The 26,809-nt window shown below is 41.8% G+C and overlaps 1 protein-coding gene across 1 annotated transcript in view; it reads right to left on the reverse strand.

The window, feature by feature from the left end:
• Positions 1 to 26,222, reverse strand: part of zbtb47b (zinc finger and BTB domain containing 47b) — a 45,224-nt gene extending 19,002 nt beyond the window's left edge. The window contains exons 1-2 of the mRNA XM_083778257.1: positions 26,076 to 26,222; positions 638 to 834 (exon numbers count right to left, since the gene is read on the reverse strand). Coding sequence (XP_083634383.1) covers positions 638 to 834; positions 26,076 to 26,078 — 200 coding nt within the window. The 5' untranslated portion in view covers positions 26,079 to 26,222. The remainder of the gene's footprint in view (positions 1 to 637; positions 835 to 26,075) is intronic.
• Positions 26,223 to 26,809: the final 587 nt, after the last annotated feature.

Genomic DNA, 26,809 nt, shown 5'->3' on the forward strand with positions numbered 1-26,809 from the left:
CCGTTTGGTCTTTCATAAAAAAACGTTGATATTAGCCTATAACCACTCATGGTTCTCTCATTTCTCAACCGTTTTATTAAATGTAAAAATCTCCATATTCCTTAGGAATCTTGCTTTCATTCGCTGTATGGTACATGGTTCTATCGTTATCGAATTAATTAATTATGCATGGATTGCCAATTTGCCAATATGCTGCTATCTACTCGCAATTCCATTCCGATCTGAAAGGTGGGTCTGTTCTTTTGAGGCATAAAGGTGACAGCATGCAGTGCAATAGGAATAATTAACCCAAATGTGACAAAGGCATGTCATGTCTTCTATGGTGCCAGCCTGAAGAAATGTCATACCACGATCCCCAAAGTGCGCATTCCGTATGTGACATCAGCTGACTGGTAAAGAGAATAGTACGGACATGTTGATTGGGTACGTCTCAAACACGCCTTAAACACACCCATGACTAATTCAAGGCCGTTTTGCGCACTCCGCGGGGTGTCAAAAGCGCTTCTTAACATGCCCAAAATTGCAATATGACATACTACACGCCCCCAGATCATAATACTGTAATTAGATTAGTAATATAGAAGTAAGTAAAATAGAAGTCCTAAATCGACCCCAAAGGTTTCTAGTGCCAACTCACCTGTAGGCCGCCAGCACCCCCTTGTGGGCGGGGAAGGTGCTACGCTGGCGCACCAGGACGATGTCGACGTCACACAGGTCGGGCTGGAAGAGGCGCTGCTCGTTCAGCCTGTCCATCAGACATGTGAAGTGCAGGGCCACATCCTCCACCAGAGAGAACTCAGTAGAGGGGAAGTCTGTCGTCTTCTCCACTATGAGCTGGACAGTGGACACACAAAACAGAAGTGGAAGAAGCTACTCAGATGTTTCGACCCAATTATGCCACAAATACCGCAACATATTACCCGAGTAATACAAAAGTATTAGCATTACCAATGCCTAAGTATAAAATGTGGCAGTATTGTTTTGTATTAATAATATAAATCTACCAAGTTCGTAACTAATTTTCAAATAATTGTGTTGACTGTTGAGTATTAGGGTAGGAATTTCCCTGTGAGGTGTAATTGAGTAGAAGTGCAAGTAGTAATGTAGCCTAATGAAAAATGGAAATACTGAAGTATATATAGTATAATTCTACCATAGAATTTGACCGAAGTACAGTACTTGAGTAACTGTACTTTCCATAAGTGCAAACAGAGGGAATTGGGGATTCAGCTACCAGTACCACTCATTCCATTGATGGGAGATTGTAAGCAAGAACAAAGCCTTCATGTTACTGAACAAAAAGGCGATTAATAATAACAATTAACTCGAAACACCCAAGAGTAATTAGCATGTTGTCATGTTAATACATTCCACGGTGTTAAGTGTACAGTACAGCACAAAGTCACAGACTCACAGCAGTGGCTGCACAGTAGGGGTCATTGAAAAGGTAGAACCCTCAGCACTCTGCAACAACTAACAAGGTCCACTGCTTCCCAAGGTGGGTTTAATTTAGCTCAGGAAGGGCAGGGTTTCGATCCAAACGGGATGCACACGGGATGCACACACACACACACACACACACACACACACACACACACACACACACACACACACACACACACGACAATGACTGTCTGGCCCGAGCATTGATATTCAGTGCCACCTCTTCCCATTAGCTCGCTCTCTGAACACCCACTCACTATGCGGTCCCCCGGGACCTGCGGATTATACACAAGACAAAACATGTCCGGAGAAATAATTAGGGGGGAAATCACAATAAATAAATATTAACTAAACCCCCCCCCCCCCCCACCAACAATTTATGGAATTTATCAGTTTCCTGCCCTTTTTTCCTTTGAGGCAGAATGGGAACTCTTTCTCTCTCTCTCCCAAGTACAGAAAATGAAGAAAATAAACGGTAGACTCTCTACACGTGGTTCCCAAAGTTTTTAGCTCGAGATCCAAAAGAGAAATGTGATCATGTCTCTCCCGGGTCCGCAGTGTTGCGATGCGACTTGTTGTGAGCTTGTAGATCTGCTCATTTTTGAGTGGTGCAACCACTCCCTTACGGAGCTACCGTATGTGTGTGGCTGGCTGGCTGGGTGGGTGCCTGGGTCTGAGCACGAAATTTGAAAAGTAGCAGGATTTTGGCGGAAGTACCGCTCAAGTAAATTACGTTGACGCTTTACACATTCGCCGTGTATGAAACAAGTGTTGTGATTGGCCCCACACTTCCGGCAATGCAGTCTCTGGCAATGCAGTCTCTGGCCGATGAGTAAAGCTGGGACAGAGGCTACTTTGGGAACCACTGCTCCATCATGAGCCCTCTGCTGTGTGAGCAGTACGTTCCAGTCTGTGTAACTCTACAAATTACAATTAAACTGCAAATGATCAATTCTTTAGCTTCGCCTGCTGCTTAACGATTTCACCCTTTACGATCAATGTCGAGGCCCTTGCATTTTAACCTTGAAAATCCTGCTGCCTCTTTGAAGAATTCAATTATCTAATGCTAGATTTATTCATGGATTTACGCACTTGTTTTGTACTTGGAGCCAAAGTGTAGTGTAGATTGGGTTATCTTTCAGCGCGAGGCTACAGACATGCCCAAGGGCAAATCTCGACACGCCAAATCGCATCCAATGAAAAGTTGTAGACTGGGCCAAAGCCTAAACTCCTGGATGATATGAATAAAAGTACAATAGGTGGACTTATTATGCAAATAGAATAGACTCCTGGTGCTGCTGGGATAACTGACCCCAAATATCTGCATCGGAGGAGAGCGTTTAAATCAGTGGCTCTCTCTCAACCTGTAGGCCGGGGCCCACTGGTGGACCATGAAGATATTGCCAATGGGCCTCCAAATAATTAGAAAAACACTACGATGATAATCTAACATTAAAACGACATTTGTTTTTGTTTTTTAATTATGATACTTATCCACAAGAAAGTCAGTTACAAGGCTTGGCTAGATGTGGTTCAGCCACAGCTGTTACACATTGCTGTTACATTGTGATACTGCTAAATAGGAACTTCAAGTACACTACATCACTTCCATCGACACAAACCGGAACACCCAGCCGGCCATAACCCATCTGCCCAACACCACTAGATTGGTGGGCTTACTGGGCTGCGAAGTTTTACGTCCATGCCACCCACATGCCCCTGGCTGGCAGAACAATTTTGAGTGATGACCTTCATCCTATTATGCATTTCCTTCCCTGTGGGTTCAGCAATGTCTTTCCTCTTCCACAATGCATAGCCAGGATTTAAAAGAAATGTATAAAAATAAACTCAAAATTATGCACACACCGATGCTTTTCGAATGTCAACTTGCCTCTAGTTTCATCAGTTTTTTTAAATACTGTTCTTGACTGTATTGTTGTTATTGTCAAATTGGATTTTGTATTGGATTTTGTGATGGCTTGGTGACACCCTGCCCAGGGACTGCTTGAAGCTAACTGGTGCATTTATTTCGCCTCAATTTTGCATGGGCCCTGGTAAGTAAACAAAATGAAATCTGTCCATGGGGTTTGGAAAACCATAATGAGCCATCTGCTATAATGACATGAATATGGGTTGACTCTAGAAAGATGTTCTGTCTGTGTGTAGACTGTCCTCTCTGTATTGTACATTTCTACAGTCTACATACCATCTGAATGCAATATTATGCAGTATTATGTGCATGTATCTCGTCAGTAGTCTTCCATCAACTGTTATATATTTCTATTTTGGGTTAGGTAACTGCACCAGATGCCAAAGGAAATGATTAGCACTGGGTGACATTGACTAAATCAAATCTCATAATATTTCGATATTGATAATGACACTTGTGATGATGATATTATGAGAAAACTAAGGATAGATATAAAGCCATAAATTAGAATGAATAATTTATGCTTTATCACAATATTACAACAATCAAAATCACACGATACCTAGTATCTTAATTTGTTTCGCCCCTTCGTCAGCTCCATCTCTATCAGACCATGATCAAAGGCCTTGCACTTCACACTGATTTGTATTCATATAATGTGAAGACCAACATCCAGTATACCCGGCCTAATGAATGACAAACACATTCCTGCCGGTGAACTGTTGCACCATTAATTCCATCCAGACTTGATTCTTAACCCTTTTACTGCTGCCATTTATTGAGAAATTAGGACCTAATTCATGCCAGCATTTTTTTAATTTGAGCTCTTATTTTGAAAAGCCACATTTTGCCTCAACCGGAAGTGAGCTTATCCCTGCCAGCTTTACGTTGCCAAGACAACCTTTGTTTACATAATCGAATCAATGCCGGTACATATAGCACTCCACAACGTCGGCTCTGTGCCGTCAAAGAAACGCTGTTTTGACCAAAAATGCCATCTGGGACAAGGAATAGGAGATACAGGCGATTGAAAGAAACGGATAGAATGGATTCTTATGGCGACCGCGATCTAATCTGAACGATCCAGTGCAGTGCTAACAAAACTGCTAGCTAACCGGCTAACGTGAGTAGCATTATGGCGTGATCGATCATATGCACTATAAAAGTATAATTGCCGAAGGGCTACGGCAATGGCAGCAAGGTGTATTATCAAATTGAGGCTTTGATTGCCGAAGGGCTTCGGCAATGGCAGGAAGACGGTTAAGAGATATTTCTGCCACAGGCAGACATCTGCGGTGGCCCGTTTGTTGTGTCTGTAACAATAATAGTCGCTGTCGGGCCAAAATCTCTTATGTGTACTGTAACTTTTTGTGTTTTTTTCCCGTAAATGAACGCCCTACTTACACCCTACCCATCATACCACAGCTGAAAAGTAACAGTTTTGAAAATATGAGGTTTCCCACACGACAAGAGACGACATGCAACACTAAATGCAGAAAAAACACAAAAAAACACAGAGCTAGCGCTTTTCAGTTTAAAAGAGCACATCCATCCTCTTTCCGATCCCCTGTCTGTCTTCATTGTCCTCACCTGGCATCACCCCTGCCACTCCCGTTCCTCCCCTCTAAATGTCAGCGAGGGAGAGCAGTCAGAGCATTTGTTTCGCTGTCATTATAGGGAGCACCACCTTTAACCACCCTCTCCATCACATGGCATGAGGATTACATTATTATTATTCATTAATCTTAAACAGCGTATACCGGCGACAAACACCTCTAAAGGCTGGATTAATGACACACCCAGGATGTGTCATTTAAATGGGCTCCGCTCAGAGCATTTACGCAGCATATTATGTGCCATCTGACATGTTGCACTGGCTGTGTTTGGTGAAGATGCCTGAAATAGTATAACGGCCTCCCAATGTAGGAATGAACAACCCATTGTAAAAGTGCACTAGCGCTATAAAAATGCAATTCTTTATTATAATGTATCTGTGAACCTTTTCTTGTCCTCATTATCAGTAAAAAAAAAAACACACTACATGCAGTATGACTAACATTTGTAATACATATTGTTTGATTTATGGAGAAGGCCAATAGGCAATTAGAAGGCTCTCCAGAGCGTTAAGTAGCCACAGACAGTCACAGAGGTGCATGGAGTTCACTCAGTGTCTCTATCTCAGTCAAATCATTGTCTTGGCAGTGGTTTGTTCTGTAAGTAGCAGGAGAATACTTATAGACTTCAGCACTGGCCTAGGCAGGCGGTATGCACTCAGCGACTGGCCCGACGACTAATGGAACCACGCCAGGCGGGGACGAGCCTAAGCATTTCGTAGAATTGGGAGTGAAAAAAAAATCCCTCTTCTAATTTGACTTTCACTGGTGGCATTCAGGGGAAAATGCCCTCTTCCCCCCCACACACACCAATGCCCTGGACGGGCCAACTAGATTTACTACTCTATAAAGTCTGCATTTCCTCCATTGAACGGCTGGCCCACTGTCGATGTGCTGCGTGACGTCCCAAGAGCTGCCATTTTAAAACTTCTCTTGTCCATTTACTGCAGTCTGGTGGTGCACGCTTATCTGGAAAAGCGATGTGAGGCCACTGTAAGGGAAGTATAAACTATAAAACATTGGAACCTTGCGTAGCAGCAATATCCTTCCTATTCCCCCTCCCTTCTCCCTGGCCAACATGCCTTTCTGTGTATTTTTGCAGGCTTACATTTGTATCATGGCGGATGCTGTACAAATATATTTCAACATAGTCTTAGATTTCTTATTTGTATGAAATGAACACAGATCTGGTATCGGGTGCAGTACTTAGTTTAGACAGTACCGGTACTTGGTTTAGACTAGTCATTGGTTAGGCCAGTCATTAGTCCTACAACTACAACCCATCTCAAACCCTCACCCTAACCCTAACCTCCCACAGGGCAGCACACCTAAACCTAACCTTAACCCATGTCTAACCAATGACTAGTCTAAACTAAGTATGTACCCCCTGGTATCACATCAAGTGATAGTACAAGTTAGGGAGATTATTAATGAAGGCTATGGGCACTATTTTATCCAGTGCCTTACCGCTTATCCCTAAACTTCTTTGCCTTTTTTTCTTTTTACAAGCTCACAACCTGTCGATGTAGATCGGCTATTTTAAGTATTTTAAAATGTTTTTCAAAATAGTAGAAAACGGTAAGGCACTGGAAAAAAAATAGGGCCCCAATGCCCCATCTCTGTTGTCTGTGTTGGTGTAGTTTGTGATCGTTGAACACCCTGAGCTATTAGCCCAATGTCACTCACAGCACACTGCAGAATCATTTGTAGGGTGAGGGAGAAGTTCTCTCCAGACCGGATAGTGTGTCACCCCCACATACATTATTTGCAACGTCCCTGGTTCAATTCCAGCCATAGACACTGTACTGTGTTGCATTTAAATGAATCAAAACAAGACATGGTCTAATAGTGGCTTGTGGATCTCATACGTCATGTATCCTACTAGCTGGTCTATGACGTCCGTCATCTCCATAGCCTATTTGGGTAAAGATTCAGCACGGTCCACCACCCTTTGACTTTCAGTATGAACTTAAAAGTAAAACAATAAATACAAAACATTCACAATCAGAAAGATATTCAGGGATTTATGTCCTTGGTCTACTGGCAGCATGCCCAATAGACTGATTGGTCAAGTGGTTTTCTTGATTAGCAAACTGATTCACTCACTCACAGACAGACCGACAGTGACAGACAGACAGACACTCTTCTAGATGTCTCGCCCTTTTAAGCATACACCACGCCTTAAAGCTCCCTAAAACTATCATAAACTAGAAAGGTTTATGCGCTTAGGGGAGTGAATATCTCTGGCAGGAAGTGTGGCCAGTCTATTTCTGTTTCAGACCTCCAATATAAAATGTAAGTCCTAAAAAAACAAATATTAACAATACGTGATCATGGACAAGAAATCTTGTCCCATGCTCAACCATCCCAGTGGTTTACGAGATGAGCTGTGGACACAGTGAGTGAGTGAGTTAGTAACCTACGGACAGAGTGGCTGAGTGCAGTGAGTGAGTGTCCTTTGCATATCTTCAGAAACCGATTTATTTCAAATAAATAAATAAAAATCACACGTGAAATGAGGGGTGCTTTTATCATCATCATACATCATCACATTCCGGCCAATCACAATTGGTGTCCTAACTTATCATACCGGTTTTGTTTGTTTTTCCTTAAACAAAACGCCATTGACATGGACAGAGTTTAATGTTGTTTGTTTTGTCCTCCATGTTGTAAGATGATAAGAGCTCCCCTGGCAGTATACACTTACTGGCCTGTACAAGTACAACAGGTATTGCATAACCGATGGGGGCATTTGTTCCGCACAGGCATTGTGCAATAGTACTGTGACAATAGTACTGCCCCCAGAAGTCGGCATACCCCTACCGGAGTTAGGACCAAACACAACATAGTTTTTCCTCATCTCTAAGGCCTCATACATGAAATGGATTCTTGTATAAAAATATTTTACTGCAAAAGTGGTGAAATTGTCCGTCTGGGGGTTGAGGCACCTAAAGTCACGTAGATTCACAATGGAAGCTCCGAGAGGTTCAAAACTTGGCATACTTGAAGCCAGAACATACCTCTACATTCTAGAAAAGACTGAATGTCAATATCTGAATGTCAATATGAGATATAGTCATTTGAACACATACCTACAGTAGGCGGAATTGTACATCTATGTAGATGTCTTCTCTACTTTGTAGTGACTCTGGAATGGATAGTCATAGCAACACATATGAGGGCTTGTAGGAAAGGTGAGGTTCTACTGAATCCAGCAATAACAATTGTGTAAATGTAGCTTGCATAATCGTGGAGTTATGCCACAAAACATATATGGTGTCCCAAACGAGGGGAAATAAAACTAATGAAATCTACAGTATCACATTAGTTTTATTTTTACTTCACTTATCAAGGGTGGGAAAACATAAAAAAATCACTTGAGTAGAAGTCCCTAAAATGTATGAAATGTCTCAAACTTGAGAAATGAGAAATTGTGAACAAATAGATGCCGCTCAACAATAGTACAGAGAAATATGCAAGCCTACAGTGGAACTACTACTAACTATTATTATGTTGCAGCACATGACCTGGATGTTCCCTCATCAAGCTCAAATCTCAATATTATCCTCATAAATATAGATAATCAAGTTATTCATTTCTGTTATTTCTGATTGGGACATCCCTAGTATCAATATGATATCCATATCATGATATTAGACTGGATATTGTCCGTGATTTGGGATATTGTACTATTGTGATATTGCATAAAAATATAATTTTCGGATGGGGAAAAATCGGTATCGGCAGATACTCAAAATTAAAATGATCGGAATCAGATCGGGAGCAAAAATATGCAAAGAGATCTGGGTACGAGAGCTTTCTGATGCTGAATGTGAAGGCCCTGTCTCTGGTACTCTGACCAGTAGTCCTGGTTTTGTCTATGAACTGATTGCACAAGACCGCAAGGACTTTTTTGTGCTATCCCTTTTGGACTGATTGTATGACTGTACTCTGTTGCTGTTCTTACATTTATGTCTAATAAACTATTAAATCCATCAATCAATCAATTGTGCTGGCCTTCCCACAAATGAAACAATATATTTGTATGTTAAACAGTGTTGTATCCTATTCAACAATGTTGTACCCTATTCTTTTTGAAATTATGTTTTTATTTTGGTCATCGTTTGCAAGTATTATGAACATCTTCACAACATATGATCAAGTGAATAACAATTGCATATAATATATAAATATATAGATATGTTTCCTATGTGCTCAATGGTGACCAAAATTACATTTTCTCTTTTTTTTGTAAAGGACAAAAACAAAAAGCAGACAAGAAAAAAAAAAAAAAAAAAAAAACAGACAAAAACAAAAATCAAAAACATCTGGGCAGCTTTGCAGGGAAAGGGGGAGCTTTCACAAACTTACAATACACTTATTTGGAAACAAAAACAGGGTCATACATTCGGCAAGATACAATAAAAGAAAAGAGAGGAGTGAAAAAATAAATAGAAACAAAAGTAGGAAGAGGCACAGGATGAGTGATGACAAACTACCTATTCAGCAAAAGTCTGATCGGACAGGTGCAATATATTCAGTCCATTTAGTCCAGATCCAGAGGAACTTTTCTTCCTGTGATCTGAGTGAGTATGTCAATTTTTCCATCTTGTATATGTCATGGATTATCTCGATCCATTCTTCTACTGTGGGTGGTTGTGGCTGCAGCCACTTTCTAGTGATAGCCTTCTTGCTAGCGACCAGGAGGGTCAGAATTAATTTTCTATCATTAGCATCAAATGAGTCATATGGGAGGTTACCTAGGTATAATGTATCGAACTGAAAGGGGATGATGATCCCAAACACAGCTTCCAAATGATCATGTATTTCCTTCCAAAATGTATCTAGAACTGGACATTCCCAAAACACATGAAAATGGTTCGCTGCATTGTGATTGCATGATCTCCAGCAGTCTACTCCTGTACCTCTATATCTCTTTTGCAGAGGTGTTATAAAATACCGTATATGATTTTTCCAATTAAATTCTCTCCACATGTTTGAACATGTTGACTCCCAAAGCGAATTGCAAGTTTTCTCCCATTCTTCTTCAGTTATGGTAAAATTCCCTTCTCTTTCCCATTTTTCTTTGACATATATCGTATTTTCAGTTGTGTTCTGCTGGAGACCATTATACAGTCTAGAGATAATCCTACTGCATGTAGGAGAGTCTCCTGCCGACAAGAACACCCTCATGAGGTCTGAAGACTCCAAAAACAAGGCACCGCTCAGAGTCTGATTTATATAGTGTCGAAGCTGTAGAAACCTGTAAAAATCACTCTTATCCAAGCCATGTTTCTTCTGAACAGATTCAAAGCTCTTGAGTGCCCCCTTGTGTACAAAAGTGTAGTAATTGGTTATACCTTTAGAGATCCAACCCCTAAATCGACAATCAGTTCTGTTTGGAATAAATTCCGTGTCGTACGCACACCATCTCAGCATTCTGGCACCATTTTTGAGGTCACGTTTTTTCAGTGTTTCTTGCCAAATCTTTAATGCTGTATTAATCCAGGGGTTATTTCTATCTTTCATATTTTTTATTAACCTATCATCCCCAATTATGGCGGCTAGTGGTACCTCCCGAGCCCATGCTGCCTCAATGTCTTTCCACCTTGCTGAATATGAAGGCGTACACCAGTACACAAGAGTCCTCAATTGAGCGGCACAGTAGTAGTCAAATAGACAGGGGAGGCCCAGTCCCCCTGCTCCCCTTTTTAATTGTAAAGTTTTATATCTAACTCTGGGTCGCCTCCCCTGCCATATGAACCTGGATATTAATTTGTCCCATTCTTTAAATTGGTTGGTTGTCACCTCGACTGGGAGGGATTGGAATAAGTACAATAACCTTGGTAGGATGTTCATTTTGACCGAGTCTATCCTGGAACTAAGACTCAAAAAAGGGACGAGGCTCCAACGCGCCAGATCGTCTTTTATTTTATCATTCAGGGGGCCATAATTAAGATCTGTTATTTTAGATAAAACTTTAGGCAGGACAATTCCCAGGTACCGTATCGAGTCTGCGTCCCATTTTAGGTCGTATTTCCCCAACATAGTCTCAGGTGGATTATAGTTAAAAGTGATAACCTGGGTCTTCTCAATATTGAGCTTGTAGCCTGAAAAAGATCCGTATTTCTCTAGTCCCTCCATTAGAGTTGGAATCGATTGTGTGGGCTGTGTTGAATATATTAATAAATCATCTGCGAATAATGCCAACTTGTGTTCACCGTCTGCCATGTTTACACCTTTAATATTTCTATTTTGTCTTATCATTTGACTTAATGGTTCAATGAAAATTGCGAAGAGGCTGCAAGAAGCGCTGCAGCCCTGTCTGACACCACGTTCCAGAGTAAAAGATTCCGTCAAGTCACCATTAATTTTTATTCTAGCAGATGGATTTTTATATAACGCCTGGAATGTCTTGATAATAGACTTATGAAACCCGAACTTCTTTAATACCTTGAATAGGAAGCTCCAAAATACTGAATCATAGGCTTTATGGGCATCAAGGCTTAGTAAAGCTGCCTCCTCTCCACTCTGGACTATTTGGCTAACAATGTGTAGAGTTCTTTTGATATTATCTTGTGTTTGCCTTTGGCGAATGAAACCTGTTTGCGCTTTTGAAATGATACAAATTAAAATCTCATCTAATCTTTGTGCCAATATGGACGTGAATAATTTATAATCTAAATTTAATAAACTGATGGGTCTGTAACTGTTACACTCGACTTTATCCTTTCCTTCTTTCGGAATAACTGAGATTATTGCTTCCTTCCAGGAAGACGGTGTCTCCCCTGTCTGCATTACCCAGTTAAAGGCTCTTAATAGAACGGGTACCAAATCCTCTCTCAAACCCTTATACCACTCAGCCGTGAAGCCGTCTGTACCTGGCGATTTGCCTCCCTTCAGCCTGGAAATCGCTGCTTCTATTTCTTCTATTGTTATTCTGGCTATTAAATCTTTGTTTTGGTTTTCCGTGACAGTAGGCAGGTCAAGAGACGCAAGAAAAGAGTCAACCTGAGGTTCGTTATTAGTTTGTGGTTGGGAGTATAATTTCTTGTAAAAAGTGTTAAAACTCTCTTTTATTTTCTCCTGGCTAGTCTCTATTACACCAGATTCAGGATTCTTTATTTTTAAAATGGTATTGTCTGCTTGTTGCTTTCTCAATTTGTAAGCTAGTAGTCGCATTGACTTTCCTCCCACCTCATAATAGCGTTGCTTGGTGAACAGCATTTTCTTTTTTATTTCCTGTGTCCCCAAATCCTCCAAATTGTTCCTTATTTCCTTCATCTCCCGCTTTACCCCGAGGTCCAGGCTATTGGCATGATTTCTTTGTAGGTGTTTCAATTTAATTTCCAAATCATGTGTCAGTTGTCTCCTCAGTTTCTTGGCTTGGGCAGTGATGGAAATAATTTTGCCTCTCATCACAGCCTTAAGGGCGTCCCAGAGCACTGACGGTGTTACTTCACCATTGTCATTCAGCTCAAGATATGTTTCTATGTCTTTTTTTAGTTCAGCTTTAGTTGTTGGATTATTTAAAATACTTGAATTAAATCTCCATAGCGTGGACCTCGGTTTTCCATTAAGGCATATAGTCATGTAGATAGGGCTATGGTCTGACAGAGCTATCGGGCCTATGCTACAGTGCTTTATTTTGTGAAAGTCTCTATTGAGAACGAAGAAATAGTCTATCCTAGAATATACCGAATGTGGAGCACTATAATGAGTGTAGTCTCGGCTGGTCGGGTACATTTCTCTCCAAACATCTATTATTCCTACTTCCTTCATCAATGCAGTTGCTTTCTTGGCTATGGGTTTGGGTTCCGGATTGCCTCCAGAAGCATCCAAATGTGGTATTAATCGAAAATTATAATCAGCAGCATTGATGAGGATGCCCTGTGATTTTGTCACCATTATATCGAATATTTGTTTGTAGAATGACCAGTCGCTTCCTGGAGGGGCATACACATTCAGTAAACTTACTATGGTCCCCTCTATTTTCCCTATTATCAATACAAATCTGCCTTCCTTGTCTTTAACCTCTGATATGTGTTCATAATTGACTGTGTGTGAGATCAGTATGGCTACTCCTCTCCTGGGACCGGACTTGTAAGAAGATGAGTATACATATTTGAAACCTGACTTGTTCAATTTGGCGTGCTCTGTATCATTGAGGTGGGTCTCTTGTAAATATGCTATTTGTACCTTGTCCTTCCTCAATTTCGAAAGTATCCTTCCTCTCTTAATTGGATTAATTAAACCATTTACATTAAATGAAACTATCTTTATATCCTGCATTTAGGTTATGCCCTGCATATTCAACATGTAAGTGAAAAGCATCTCCCTAGTTGCCCAAACAAGCTGCAAATATACAAAAAAACATACAAGAAGAAAAATATAAAATAAAATGAAAAGTGCATCTCTAGACTTCAAGGTAGAGGTCCCTCGTGTGACCCTACACCAGCTCAACAAGGGTAACCCCCCCTCTCTAGGCTGGCAGGGGGGGGCCTTAAAATTAACAACATAGTTAGGTCTCATGTTTTTGCTTCCCGACCTATTAGTATTTTATCCTTTAGTAAACCCTTAGGCTAGGTAAATATATATGCATACGAATTATTTACCCTGTTGTTCCTAAACCAAAAAGAAGAAAACATATTTTGACTTTAAATTGGACTCACCATACCCAGTGTCATTTCTAAACCGTGCATTCATCACGTTCTCATCTCACTAACTGTTACTTATCAGTGTCCTGTCCTCTGGCCTCTGCATCGTTGTACCCTATTCAGTCTTCTTGACGAGACTGCATGCTCTCACTCTGGTCTTACTGGAGTAGTTTTCTCAACATGATATATGATGAGGAGAGTATATTGAATTTGGGTTTGCCAGGGTTTTATGAACATCATCTCTCTGTTGAACAACAGTTAGTGTTGAAGGTCTTCTGCCGTGGGCTTTGTACATTATGGGTCTTGTTTCGTGCCTTTTTCCAACTGTTTAGCAAATATGATACAAAGATTTGGATCCAATATATATATTATTTTGGTAAAATTTTAAAGATACACTTCAGAATTTGTACAGTATTTGTGCATTGCGCACACTATTATTAGGCTATAGTATGTGCAGTAACCATATTACAAGTGATACTAATTAAGTCTATTTTCCATTCTGGTGAAACAGTGTCAGGGCAGGGTTCTGCTATTGTCAGTGTAGACTACTGGACAGGCAGTAGGCTCTGTTACACTAAAGAGAACTAAATGCTAGGTTACTCTCCACTCCAGTCAGCTAAATAGCTACTTGATTTGACAAGGTTCATCTCATCTTTTCACATTCCAAAATATGTTAAATGATTTTACCTGTAATTTTATGAAGAAAGCCACATACTGTAGGCAATAAGATGCAGGTGGAGCCAAATACTGTAGTATAACTTGACTGTAACCAAATGGCTGTAACCAAATAACTACAGAAATTAATAACTTGCTGTTATGAGGATAATATTGAGATTTGAGCTTGATGAGGGAACATCCAGGTCATGTGCTGCAACATAATAATAGTTCTGCTGTAGTTCCACTGTAGGCTTGCATATTTCTCTGTACTATTGTTGAAGCGGCATAAATTTTTACCACACATTCTCATTTCTCAAGTTTGACACATTTCATACATTATAATGTAGGGACTTAATTATACTCAAGTGAATTTGTTATTATTTTTCCACCCTTGATAAGTGAAGCCAAAACTAATCTAATCTGTGTGATACTGTAGATTTCATTAGGAGTTGGGACTGTTTTATTTCTCCCCGTTTGGCACACCATATACGTTAGTGTATGCTAGCTACAGTTATACAATTGGTATTGCTGGATTCAGTAGAACCTCACCTTTCCTACAAGCCCTCATATGTGTTGCTTTGACAATCCATTTCAGAGTCACTACAAAGTAAAGAAGACAGTCTTTACTGTCTTTTCTAGAATGTAGAAGTATGTCCTGGCTTCAAGTATGCCAAGTTTTGAACCTCTCAGAGCTTCCGATATCCAGTCTAATATCATGATATGGATATCATATTGATACTAGGGATGTCCCAATCACATTTTTGTGCTCCCGATCTGATCATTTAAAAATGGCATGATCGGCCCCGATTTCCGATACACTTCACATATAAGATCACATAAGATGCACATAGGTGGAGCCAAATACTGTAGTATAAATTGACTGTAACCAAATAACTCAAATAACAGAAATTAATAACTTGATTATTTATATTTATGAGGATAATATTGAGATTTGAGCTTGATGAGGGAACATCCAGGTCATGTGCTGCAACATAATAATAGTTAGTAGTTCCACTGTAGGCTTGCATATTTATCTGTACTATTGTTGAAGCGGCATCTATTTGTTCACAATTTCTAAAGTTTGAGACATTTCATACATTTTAGGGACTTCTACTCAAGTGAATTTTTTATGTTTTCCCACCCTTGATAAGTGAAGTAAAAATAAAACTAATGTGATACTGTAGATTTCATTCGTTTTATTTCCCCCCCCGTTTGGGACACCATATATGTTTTGTGGCATAACTCCACGATTATGCAAGCTACATTTACACAATTGGTATTGCTGGATTCAGTAGAACCTCACCTTTCCTACAAGCCCTCATATGTGTTGCTATGACAATCCATTCCAGAGTCACTACAAAGTAGAGAAGACATCTACATAGATGTACAATTCCGCCTACTGTAGGTATGTGTTCAAATGACTATATCTCATATTGACATTCAGATATTGACATTCAGTCTTTTCTAGAATGTAGAGGTATGTTCTGGCTTCAAGTATGCCAAGTTTTGAACCTCTCAGAGCTTCCATTGTGAATCTACATGACTTTAAGTGCCTCAACCCCCAGACGGACAGGCTTTATTTTTAGTTTGGGGTGTATAACTTTATATATCAATTTCACAACTTTTGCAGTAAAATATTTTTATACAAGAATCCATTTCATGTCTGGGAGACCTTAGAGATGAGGAAAAACTATGTTGTGTTTGGTCCTAACTCCGGTAGGGGTATCTCGAAAACTAAAGCACTTTTTGACTGTTCGTCACAGGACTACAAGTAATAACTAGTCACTGTGGCCAAAGAACTGTTATGGCATTGATCTGACGGCTCTTTATTCAGAAGCAACACTTGGTCTAATGTATTTATTGATTGCTAAACCCTTACCTAACATCTGTCAGACTTTTTGGGGGTACGGAATAATGGGCTGTCAGACCAATGTGCCAGGTCCCGCCACAAATGGCTCATTAACTGAAATAATGATAGCTATGTTAAATGGTGCATTTATATAGCACCTTTATCCAAGGCGCTTTACATGGTTTGTGCATTACATTCACCCATTCACACACCGATGGCAGAGGAAACAATGCAAGGCCCCAACCTGCACATCGGGAGCAATTCAGAGTCTTGCTCAAGGACACTTCAACACAAACTCTGGGGGAGCCCGGAAACCTTGCAGTTCCCATCTGGCCACTCTACCCCTGAGCCACTGCCGCCCCTATCAGTTAACGGATAAAATGACATGCCCGCAGTTTGCAACAGCAAACCATAACCATCCATCAGTAGATCATGATGGTGCAATGATGGGGCACCTACACCTATACATTGGTCCGACGTGACAGTCTGACACATGCGTGGCTGGTGAAGACTCACCCGTGGCTCCCGACATGCGTTGCCGGTTAAGACACATACGTGGCTTACTTCCTTGTGAGGTTAGGGTTAGGGTGTCGGACTAATGCCTGTCGGTTAGTTAGTTAGTTGTTAGTATGTCGGACCAAACACATGCACCCGGCAATGATCACACAAGTTCACCCAGACGCGTTTGGGTGTCATACAGTACCTGGACTACGCCGGTAGCAGCCAAGGCCACTTTAAGTTCTCACTCACGGAAGAAAAGCGCACACTCAGCAGTCTGCTTCAGACCGACCACTTCCTGCTGAGGGGCCCAGGTTGGGGTTCTGTTTGAGTGACACCGCAAGGAAGCAGAGTGGGCACGGTGTCAGCACCACTCTCTCTCACTGGGATGAGGATGGCAGGCGCGCGCGCACACACACACACACACACACACACACACACACACACACACACACACACACACACACACACACACACACACACACACACACACACACACACACACACACACACACACACACACACACACACACACACACACACACACACACACACACACACACACACACACACACACACACACACACACACACACACACACAAGCCATTGGCATGACAGCCAGACCCTACATACAAACCCAGCCCAGTGCCTCTAAAAGCCCACATACATACTTTTATGTCACAGGCAATGGATCACCTCATAAATAAACAGACAGGCAACATTAAGAGAAGGTGCACAGGGCAGAACAAAGGCATGTCATGATGGGGGGGTACTCTAATCAGGCAGCCATTAAAAAGGCATCAGGTTAATGACAGACACCGGTGACCTCTGTGTGTCCAGTGTCCACCACTAAATTCTCTCAGTTGCTGATACTGACTGAACGTACGGTCAAAGAGAGCCCAGAGATGAGATGGTAAAAGAAGCGGATTCCGTCTCCATGGATGAGAGAACCGTGGCTGTTCCATGCCAACAGAGAAAGAGAAAAGAACCTGCACACTCATCTTCATATAGTTCATATAATGGCCTGTTGTGGCGCTGTCATTGGGCCCAAAAAAAACCCATAGCCCCATAGAAGTCCATGTATTTGGGCCCAACTTCACCTAGACTGTATTACCTTAATAAACATGGTCATGAATACTTTCTGCTTCCAGTCACTAGTTTAAAGTCTCATTTCTAATGTCATAATATTCTTTTTGGAAAATGATGGTCCCATTTATTAAAAGAATGACCATAAAGTCGCGTATGTTCTGAGGGGCGTGGCTACGGTTACAGTCTATGATCGGGATTCCCCACCCACTCGAGTCAAAATAAAAACCAACTAAGAAGAAGGGGGGAAGTCCCGCCTCGTTGTCTGGGCCAGCCAATGGGCCAGCTGGGCCCAAACGGATCTAGAAAGATGGCGATTTACAATACAAGGACTGACAGGCTTCATTTTACGTTCATGTTAGACCCGGGGAACGCTTTGTCCATATTTTTTACAGTCTATGGGTCAAACCCATGTGCCATGCCAAAACCATTATCCAAACCCTCCACCTATCCCTCTTTGGGCCCTTTTCCACTAAAAGAACATTGGTTCTAGAACTGGTTCCGTTCTAGATTCTTGGAACCTTGATGCTTTCACAAAAACGGCAGCCATTTTTTGGTTCCAGTTCCAAACCAAGTTTTAGGGTTATGAAACATTTAATTTTAAGTGGAACCAAACCGGTACAATCTCGGTTGGAAAAGGGACTTTAACTGTGGACTAGCGATGGCTAAATGCAGTCACCCATACTGCTAGCCTGCATCGGCAGAGGACTCATGCCACACCACCCCACTACCATTGACAGGGGAGAGAGGCTAGATGCAAGGTCTAGGACGAGTGCATCAATGGATTGCATCAGCTCGAGCGACGGGGAGCCATTGTGAGCATTCTGAGAGCCTACTGATTACAGGCAATAGCCCTCCATCACAGTAGCAAAATGGCGAGTAATAATAATATCGCAGTAATATTATTATAGGCATTTAGCAGACTCTCTTAATCCAGAGTGATTTACAGTAAGCAAGAACAACACATGGTAATACATCAAATACATAAATAATTGTCATCAAGAATCATAAGAAAGCTAAGAACCTATAGCATCTGTCTAACGGTAGAAAATCTGTACACTACAGTAAAGCTATGAACTATACACTATAGAGTGCTACAGTATGTCTACATATAATGCTATCTAGGCAAAACATACGGTACGTATTCCACCATTAGACAAGGCACCACGAAGCAAGCTCAACCAGCCATTGATACAACCAGGTTCCACAGCGCCACCTATCGCACAGCCTTTTGGTACTGGAACCGACTGCACAAGGCCTAATGGAAGAGGCCCGATCACCTGCTTTGAAAAAGACATTCTACAAGCTCAGAATGCGATGCGTCGTGAGCTTGTGAGATCGTCCATTTTCAAATAGCCGTAGCCTAGGATTCGCTTCTTTTGGGCTCGTTTTCATAGACCTGGTTGCTGATTTCTCTTTTGCAAAAGGGCGCTGCCATAGCTGAGTGGTAAGCGAGCCAACCTGGGGAGTGAGAGCCACCGGTTGTCCCAAGTTCAATTCCAGGCCAGGCCAGCAACGTGTCGATGTGCGTCCCTGAGCAAGACTCTTAACCCCCGATTGCTCCAGAGTGCCGAGTGCCATAGACAGGCAGCTCACTGCTCACTGCTCCTAGTAGAAACACCCCAAGGAGTGGGGACATTCTATCCATTCTAAAATCGGGCAATACTGGTAGTCTACTCCACGTGGTCTGCAGTCATCATCCCGTACCATCATACTGTATTTGGCCACATGTTCAGGTCCGCCCCCCCCCCCCCCCCCCCCACGTCAGTGAGAGTGTGTTGTCAATGCGTTAAAACTAGACTGGGCCAGGTCCTGTCTGCTTTCCTTCAGTTCCTGTCTATTGGGGAATTTCTTCCTCGTCTGCAGTCTGCTCTCCTCTCAATCCAATCAGCGCAGAGACCCATAGCACTGACCTTGAGGTAAGAATATACACAGTAACAGACCTGCATGCGTATGTATCCCACCCCACCCTGTGCGACCGACACACGCACGCACGCACGCGCACACACACACACACGCACACACACACACGCGCGCACACGCGCGCGTGCGTGCGTGTGTGCCATATGGTCACATACAGTATGATAATGAAGGTACAACGAGTTCAGTTTTGTAGAACATTAGACTGTTTTTAGCTTTAGTTTCCTTTTACAAATATGATAATAAGGTGACTTTGATAATTAAAAAAAGTTCATAAAATGTACTGAGCTCACACCCTACAGTGGCACGAACACGCAAATATTCAGTAAAACGGCAGAGCTCTGTCAGATGATGAAGTTTGTGTGTTTTTGTATGTGTGTGTGTGTGTGGGGGGGTGTTCTCCCTTGTGTGCAGGGCACAGAAAAAAGTGTGTTCTGTTGCTTTTAATGAGACAGACGGTATGAAAGACAGCCCTGAAGGAGGATGTCTCTGGAGGAATGTGATCCTATAGGCCGGGGGTTCTCAACCTCCCCACATGATTGTCTCCACCAGGCACGATATTTGCTCCGATTATGCTGTCAGGGAGAAACTCTGCATCTGACCTCAAACCCTTAGATCTCCATATATGAAGCTGACCTTCCCCATCCATCCTTCCTCTTCGATGTCTCCCTTTTGACTGATACCGGTCCATTTAAACTAGAGTTCTTAACAGGCCCGAAAATTAAGATCTTATGCCAAAGCGCCAGTGCTTGCCAAGCAGTCTGCTGTCACCCAGATGCGTGCACGCGACGTCAGACGTCTTACTGGTACTAATGCATTGCCGAAAGCATTACATACATGATATAATCATCCACAGCAGGTAGTTGACTAATATACTTAAGTGTTATGATACACACGTTGTAGTGTAGGCTATTCATTGCCAAACAGATTGACATGCATGACACACTTGAAAATCTGAGTGAAATTTACAGTAATCATAATATTGTAGATACAGCAAACAGGCCAATTTTTGGAAAGCACTTAAAAGTATGCCGAATCTTGATGGTCATTTCTGAATTCTGTATTACTGTACGTACAGCTTACTAAATCAACAGCAGAATTCACTGCTGGCCCCAATTACAATACCATCAATATCCTTTCTGCCCTAATCCCATTCATTCAAATCAGTGATATGCATAAGAGTTATTATGTGCTATAGTCTCGGGGGGGTTAACTTATTATAGATGTGTGGAGTTTACACACCACCACTCACCATGAAATTTAAAATACAATTTCATCTATATGTTAATGCAACCACAGGTGACAAGCCAATCTACAAGTGATATGGGTTCAGTCAAGCATGAAATTGGGATGCACAAACAAAAATAAGGATGAGAAAACAGCATGTGTCTCATCGGAGACTGTAATCTCATCTGTAAACAAACAATTCTGATGGCCGAATGAGGGTAACCGTCACACAGGATTTGGATTGGATTCGGAGGTTCAGCTTTCACCCCTTGTTGTCCTTTTGAGCAAAAGTGAAATTATCTTTGATTTGCGCGGCCGTGGGAGATGGAGGCGCAAGTTGGACGACGTGACGTTGAAAGAAGACATCACGCGCTGACGGCCCGGACCTGATATGACTGAGCTAGACTCAGGAGGTGTAGAATAATCAAAAGGTACTGCCTGGCGGGGCAGCGACGAGGTTAGAGTGTCCGCACTGAAGCTCTGCCAGGAAGTTTGTGTCTGGGCCAATGAGCGGGGAGTGGAAGCGCTGAGTCAGGAGGCCTGGCCAAGAGAGGGGCCTGTGGTGCTGGCATCTCCTCTTCACACGTGTGTGTGCGTGCGTGCGTACACACACACACACACACACACGTAAGCGATTCACACAACACTACTCTGTTGGAGGCACAACGCACTATTCCAAGCCAACAGGCACAGGTTTAGGGCACGCAAGTGCGCACATACACACACACACACACACACACACACACACACTTACTTCAAACTTCATCACACACACACACACACACACACACACACACACACACACACTTCAAACTTCATCACACACATCATTTATTTACAAAAAAATGCCAAGAAAAAAAAATCCAAAATCCAATAACCAACTACCCTGCAAAACACAAAATAGAATCGGGTGTAAACTCATAGTAACTCAATGTTGCCAAGTCGGGTAGGAATAATTAACTGACACCGGGCCAGAGACTAAAGCACATTGTGACGACTAAAGAACATTGTGACGACTAGAGCCTAGGAGAGGTGCTGACAAAGCCATACCCAGGGGGTAGGTATTACAGGGGATGAAGCTATGATATCTTCATCATCATCATCCCTTTCATACCATGGCACAAAGCCTCTAAAACACTGCTTATCGGTGGCATCTCTGGTGTGGGGAAACAATGTGCGTGTGGAGTGAAATGATATGTTTGATGAGAAGCAGTGTTGCCATGATTTTGCAAGAGAAACAAGCGGCCAGGTCTATGAAAACAAGTCCACAACCGATGCGTTGTGACTGAGTGTAGATCTGCTAGTTTCAACAACATCATATCTTGGGTAAAAAAAGAAGGTAATTTTGTCTTGTCTCATTTTATCTTGTATGAGCAGGAAGCAAGCCCAAATAAGCAACTACACTTTAGAAACATGCCAAACACAACATGCAACTATACCAATATTTACAAGCAACTTCACAGCAAAAACAAGCCCAGAGTGGCTTATAATAACAACCAGACATGGCAACCCTGGATGAGAAGGTCAGCGAGGACAGTGGGGAACTAGCGGAGGAGGAGCATCGTCTTTCTATCACAGCCATGTCCTCCGGACCAATCAATGTGTGCAGCCCCGAATCGGGGAATATGAGCTTAAAAACTGAAATGGCATTGGGTTTACTGTGAACTGAATGTCAATTGTGGCCTACAGGAGAGAGCTTATTGGTGTATGTTGCTACGATATAGGTTCAGACGGGAACTGTATCGATAGTCCAGTGGTTCTCAACCTGTGGGTCGAGAACCCCAGGGGGGTCCTCCCATGATTTGGGGGGGGGGGGGCAACTTTTAATGCCCTTTAATACTATACCTAAAAGAAAAAAAGAAAGAAAAGGATGAAAAGAAAAATACCATTACTGCATCAAAGGTAATCAACAATCTATGTTGTATACTATAACAACTTGTCAAATATTGGCCAAATTGTCAAATAATATGAGAAAGAGGCAACTGATCTACAAGCTCACAATACGTGCCTCAATTCTTCAAAAGTGATTATTTTGGGGGGTTGAGAACCCCCCACGACAGAGTATAGCATCTTGCAATGGGTCTGGTCCACTAAATTCGCTACACCACCAAGATACCCATGTACCCGTCTAAATACTTCTTTAACGTCAACAAAGTCCACACCCACAACACCAGAGGGAGTTCAACAAACCATGTGCAACCAAGATTCGGCAGTAACAAGGGACTAAATTAATTTCGCTCCTATGCCACAAAAATGTGGAACACCCTACCAACAGTCATTAAGATATGCGAAAGTGTGAAACTGCTCTCAAAGGGCACCTACGGACGGCTGCAATTCAAAACTTTTACCCTTTTTACCTCCTTTTATGATGATTTCCTGTTTTTGGCTATATAGAAGTGTATATTTGTACATACATCTCTAAATGTTATGATGAATTGAAAATGGTGGACCCTATTGTAAACAAGTGTAATGCTTTATGGTGTCGTCCCGAGTTAGCAGTTTTTGTATGGAGTTGTGCTTGAAATGTACTGCAATTCTGCAAAACTGCTAATAAATAATAAACTTCAATCAATCAAACTGGCGTAGGCTATTATCATAATTACATGGGCTATCTTCTAAAACAAAAAAAACACAACATCTTACATTTTAATAACATTTTACTTGCTGTAGCATTTCATGTATAGTGAGTACCGGTCATTCCGGGATAAAATGAAAACATTCAACAAGGTGTGTGATTAAAAGTCAACCTCCTGTATATGCAGTACAGTACGCAATGGTCTCAGTTGAGTGATTCTTCAGTCCTGCGTGCTAAATATTCTCTTAAAACAAGAGTTTAAACTCATGCCCATCTGTTTTAAATCTCCTCCTCTGGCCCAAATTCAAGTAAAAGCCCGTGGAATACTTGGGTGGGACCCTGATTATTTCTCGAAATATCTTCAAATGTCTGACCATGAAAAAAAACAAAAAAACATTTAAGTCTCATGTCAACTTCAAAGCTCTGTGGAGGATTTTTGACTGAGGTTCATAAACATTCAATTATTATTTTATCGTTTTTTTTTTATGAGATACATCTCAAGGGGCTTATCCTCTAAATACATTTCAAATAAATGAAATAAATGTGGAAGAAAGCAGAATAGGAGTAAAATTTCAATAACTGTCCCGTCTCTGCACAATGATGTGCAGCAGTGGTGTGATTGTCAGACAATACGAAACTCCTGACAGCACTTATTCTGAGAGAGACTTGAAGAAGTGACTTCAAACAAACTCAATCTATTTCAACCAACAAACAAAAAAAGTGCTTACATAAGCCCAGTGAGTTTGACCCTGCATTCTGCAAAGGCCCTGTCTAATGTTTTTAATCTCAGGGGCATAAATTAGCGGCACCTAAGGTCTTCGTTTCCAAGGAGAGTGCCCTCCTACTGTGGGCCGGAGATGTCTGAGAGAGTTTGTTGCTGGGCTGTGGGATGACTGCACTTGTCACAAGGACTAAAGCCAGCTCTTTGCTCAGCACCAAGAGACAGCAAAGCCTCAAAGTCAAGGGTGGGCAGGAAGGAATGTCCTGAATAGTCCATTACGTAAAACCCCCAGTGGCCCAGAGAGGATACAGGGCCAATACGAAGGAGCAACTCAAAACTTGGCCACGAACTAAACTGATAAAATATAGTCTGAATAGTAAGAACATCATCACTTTCACTGTGTATGAATTTCCTAGATTCACTGTGTGGCGCACTATACTCAGTAACAGTTTATAGCTGTCATTACTGTGCAGTTCAACAAATGAAGCTATACTTTTCCCATCAATTCACACATGTGTTGGCCATAATCGTGTTTTGATATCAACAGAGTAATTACCTAAATGATCTGGGGCATGTCAGCATTTACCAACATATTCAAGATGCAGTAACTCTGATCACATTTACTGGGACATTTCACCCGCCTCTTTGCAGCTTGCCATCACAGCTTACCATCATCCGTGCAAAAAAGGAAAAAAGAAAAAGGTAAATGAAAAGGAGGCTGTGGTGGTGATGGAGGGGGATAAAATAAATACAAATATGAATTATGCTAACAAACATCTCTCTCTTTCTGTCTCTGCTCCCATGTACCAGAAACCACCCAGCGAGCACCATGGCTGACCCCACTGACCTGACCCAGTTATTAACCCAAGCCTCCAGATGTGAACGCAGCGCTGCCTGGGATTACTCCACCACTGCAGCCAGCTCCACATGCTTTCCTAAGGAAGCATCCTAACATGACCCCAGAGTCCATACTGACTGGCTGCCTGAATGTCCGCATGTCTGCCTGCCTCTCTCTCTCTTTCTGCTGCTCGCGTTTGTCCAATTTCATGCATCCTTTCATCGGCCTGAGAGAAGAGAATATATAAATGTCATGCCTGCTGTAGCTTCACAGAGTTGAATAAAGTTAGTTATCACTGAAATGATCTGCATCTTTTTGGATATGCAGTATTAGAAAAGGTATCAGGTAACAGATTACTTACTACTATGATATTAAACAATGATGGGCACCTATGAAGATCGACAATGCAGTACAATGCTTGCAAAATAAATAAAAATGTATAGCACAGAATGTGGTCTTCAAATGTAATAATATTGCACGGGGCACTGAGGGCAGATAAATGACTGCAGACCTTATTTGTCAGAGTTCCTTCAACCTATACAATAGCATGTACAGACACCTGTACTGTCTGTTATCTGAGGTCCCTACAATTGAAGACAAGTCAAGGAGAGGAGACTACCAGACAGTAACAGCAAACCATAATTGCATACCAACTCCTTGCATTAGCCAATTCTGCTGTGCAAAAGGAGGGGCAACTGTTTATAGTTATAATATTCACTTACAGTTCCACAAATACGCACCAGTCACGATGATCCTTGCTGAAGTACCCTGATATGAAAGAATTTAACTCTTCCTTTGCAACAATGTAGCTATTGTAGCCATTGCAATTCTTGTAGCAGCTTTACAATTTCCAACTTACGATATGCATTATTAAGTTGCAAACTTCGCCCTGAGAAACAATACAATGCAAAAAAAATCATTTTACACGGAGATTGGCACAAAAGCATTCGCGGGACAGAACTGTGGGCAAGTTTGATCGGCCTGCTAAGAAGCTCAAATTTGCAAGAGATCAAGAAGGGACAAAAAATAAACAGAAATGCAGCGCTCTGCCGAAGCCTACCATTTTGATCCGGCGTCCAGAGGCTCAAAGGAGTCCCAATATAACGCCTTTTGCATCCGCTTTCCGTTCGCCATGAAAATGACCGTTGCTTATTCACATTTCTTCAGCTTTTCTTTAACCTCCTCAGTCTTTTTACCCCCGTGCTACAGTAGCATTCAGACAGACAAAAATGCAGAGGCTTGCTTTTGCTGAAGGAATTGGTGATTGGAGCTCGGGGATCATATGGGCTTTTTGTCAGACGTTTTAAAGGGACATGGTACTGTATTAACGTGGAGTTGCGAGACAGGCATATTTTCTCTGTACTGTAGTCTGTCTGACATTATTTACATTTTTTCAAATTGCAAATGTTATTATGGACTGACTGAATCCTGACGAAGGACACAATCTTAAAAGAGCGCGTCTTCTAATGTGCGCTCCATGTAAGGGCATGACGTCAGATGGAGATGCTCTCTGTGGAATTTAGGGTTTCGCGTGCGACGTGCGTGTGTGTGTGTGTGTGTGTGTGTGTGTGTGTGTGTGTGTGTGTGTGTGTGTGAAACGCTTTATCATTTCATAAAGCATGAAATGCTTTCATATAGGATGTTGTAGAGGGACAATAACCAAGGGCATTGAGAGGGGAAAGACATACCAGACACTGGCAGACAGCGAGAGTTGGATTTTGACAAACAATACAATATGCATAATGCGGGATATAGAACGTCAAAGAACGACACCAGTTTTTCTAAACTTTTTCA

The sequence above is a fragment of the Protomyctophum parallelum genome (assembly GCF_964188405.1).
Source record: "Protomyctophum parallelum genome assembly, chromosome: 12".
Lineage (NCBI taxonomy): Eukaryota > Metazoa > Chordata > Actinopteri > Myctophiformes > Myctophidae > Protomyctophum > Protomyctophum parallelum.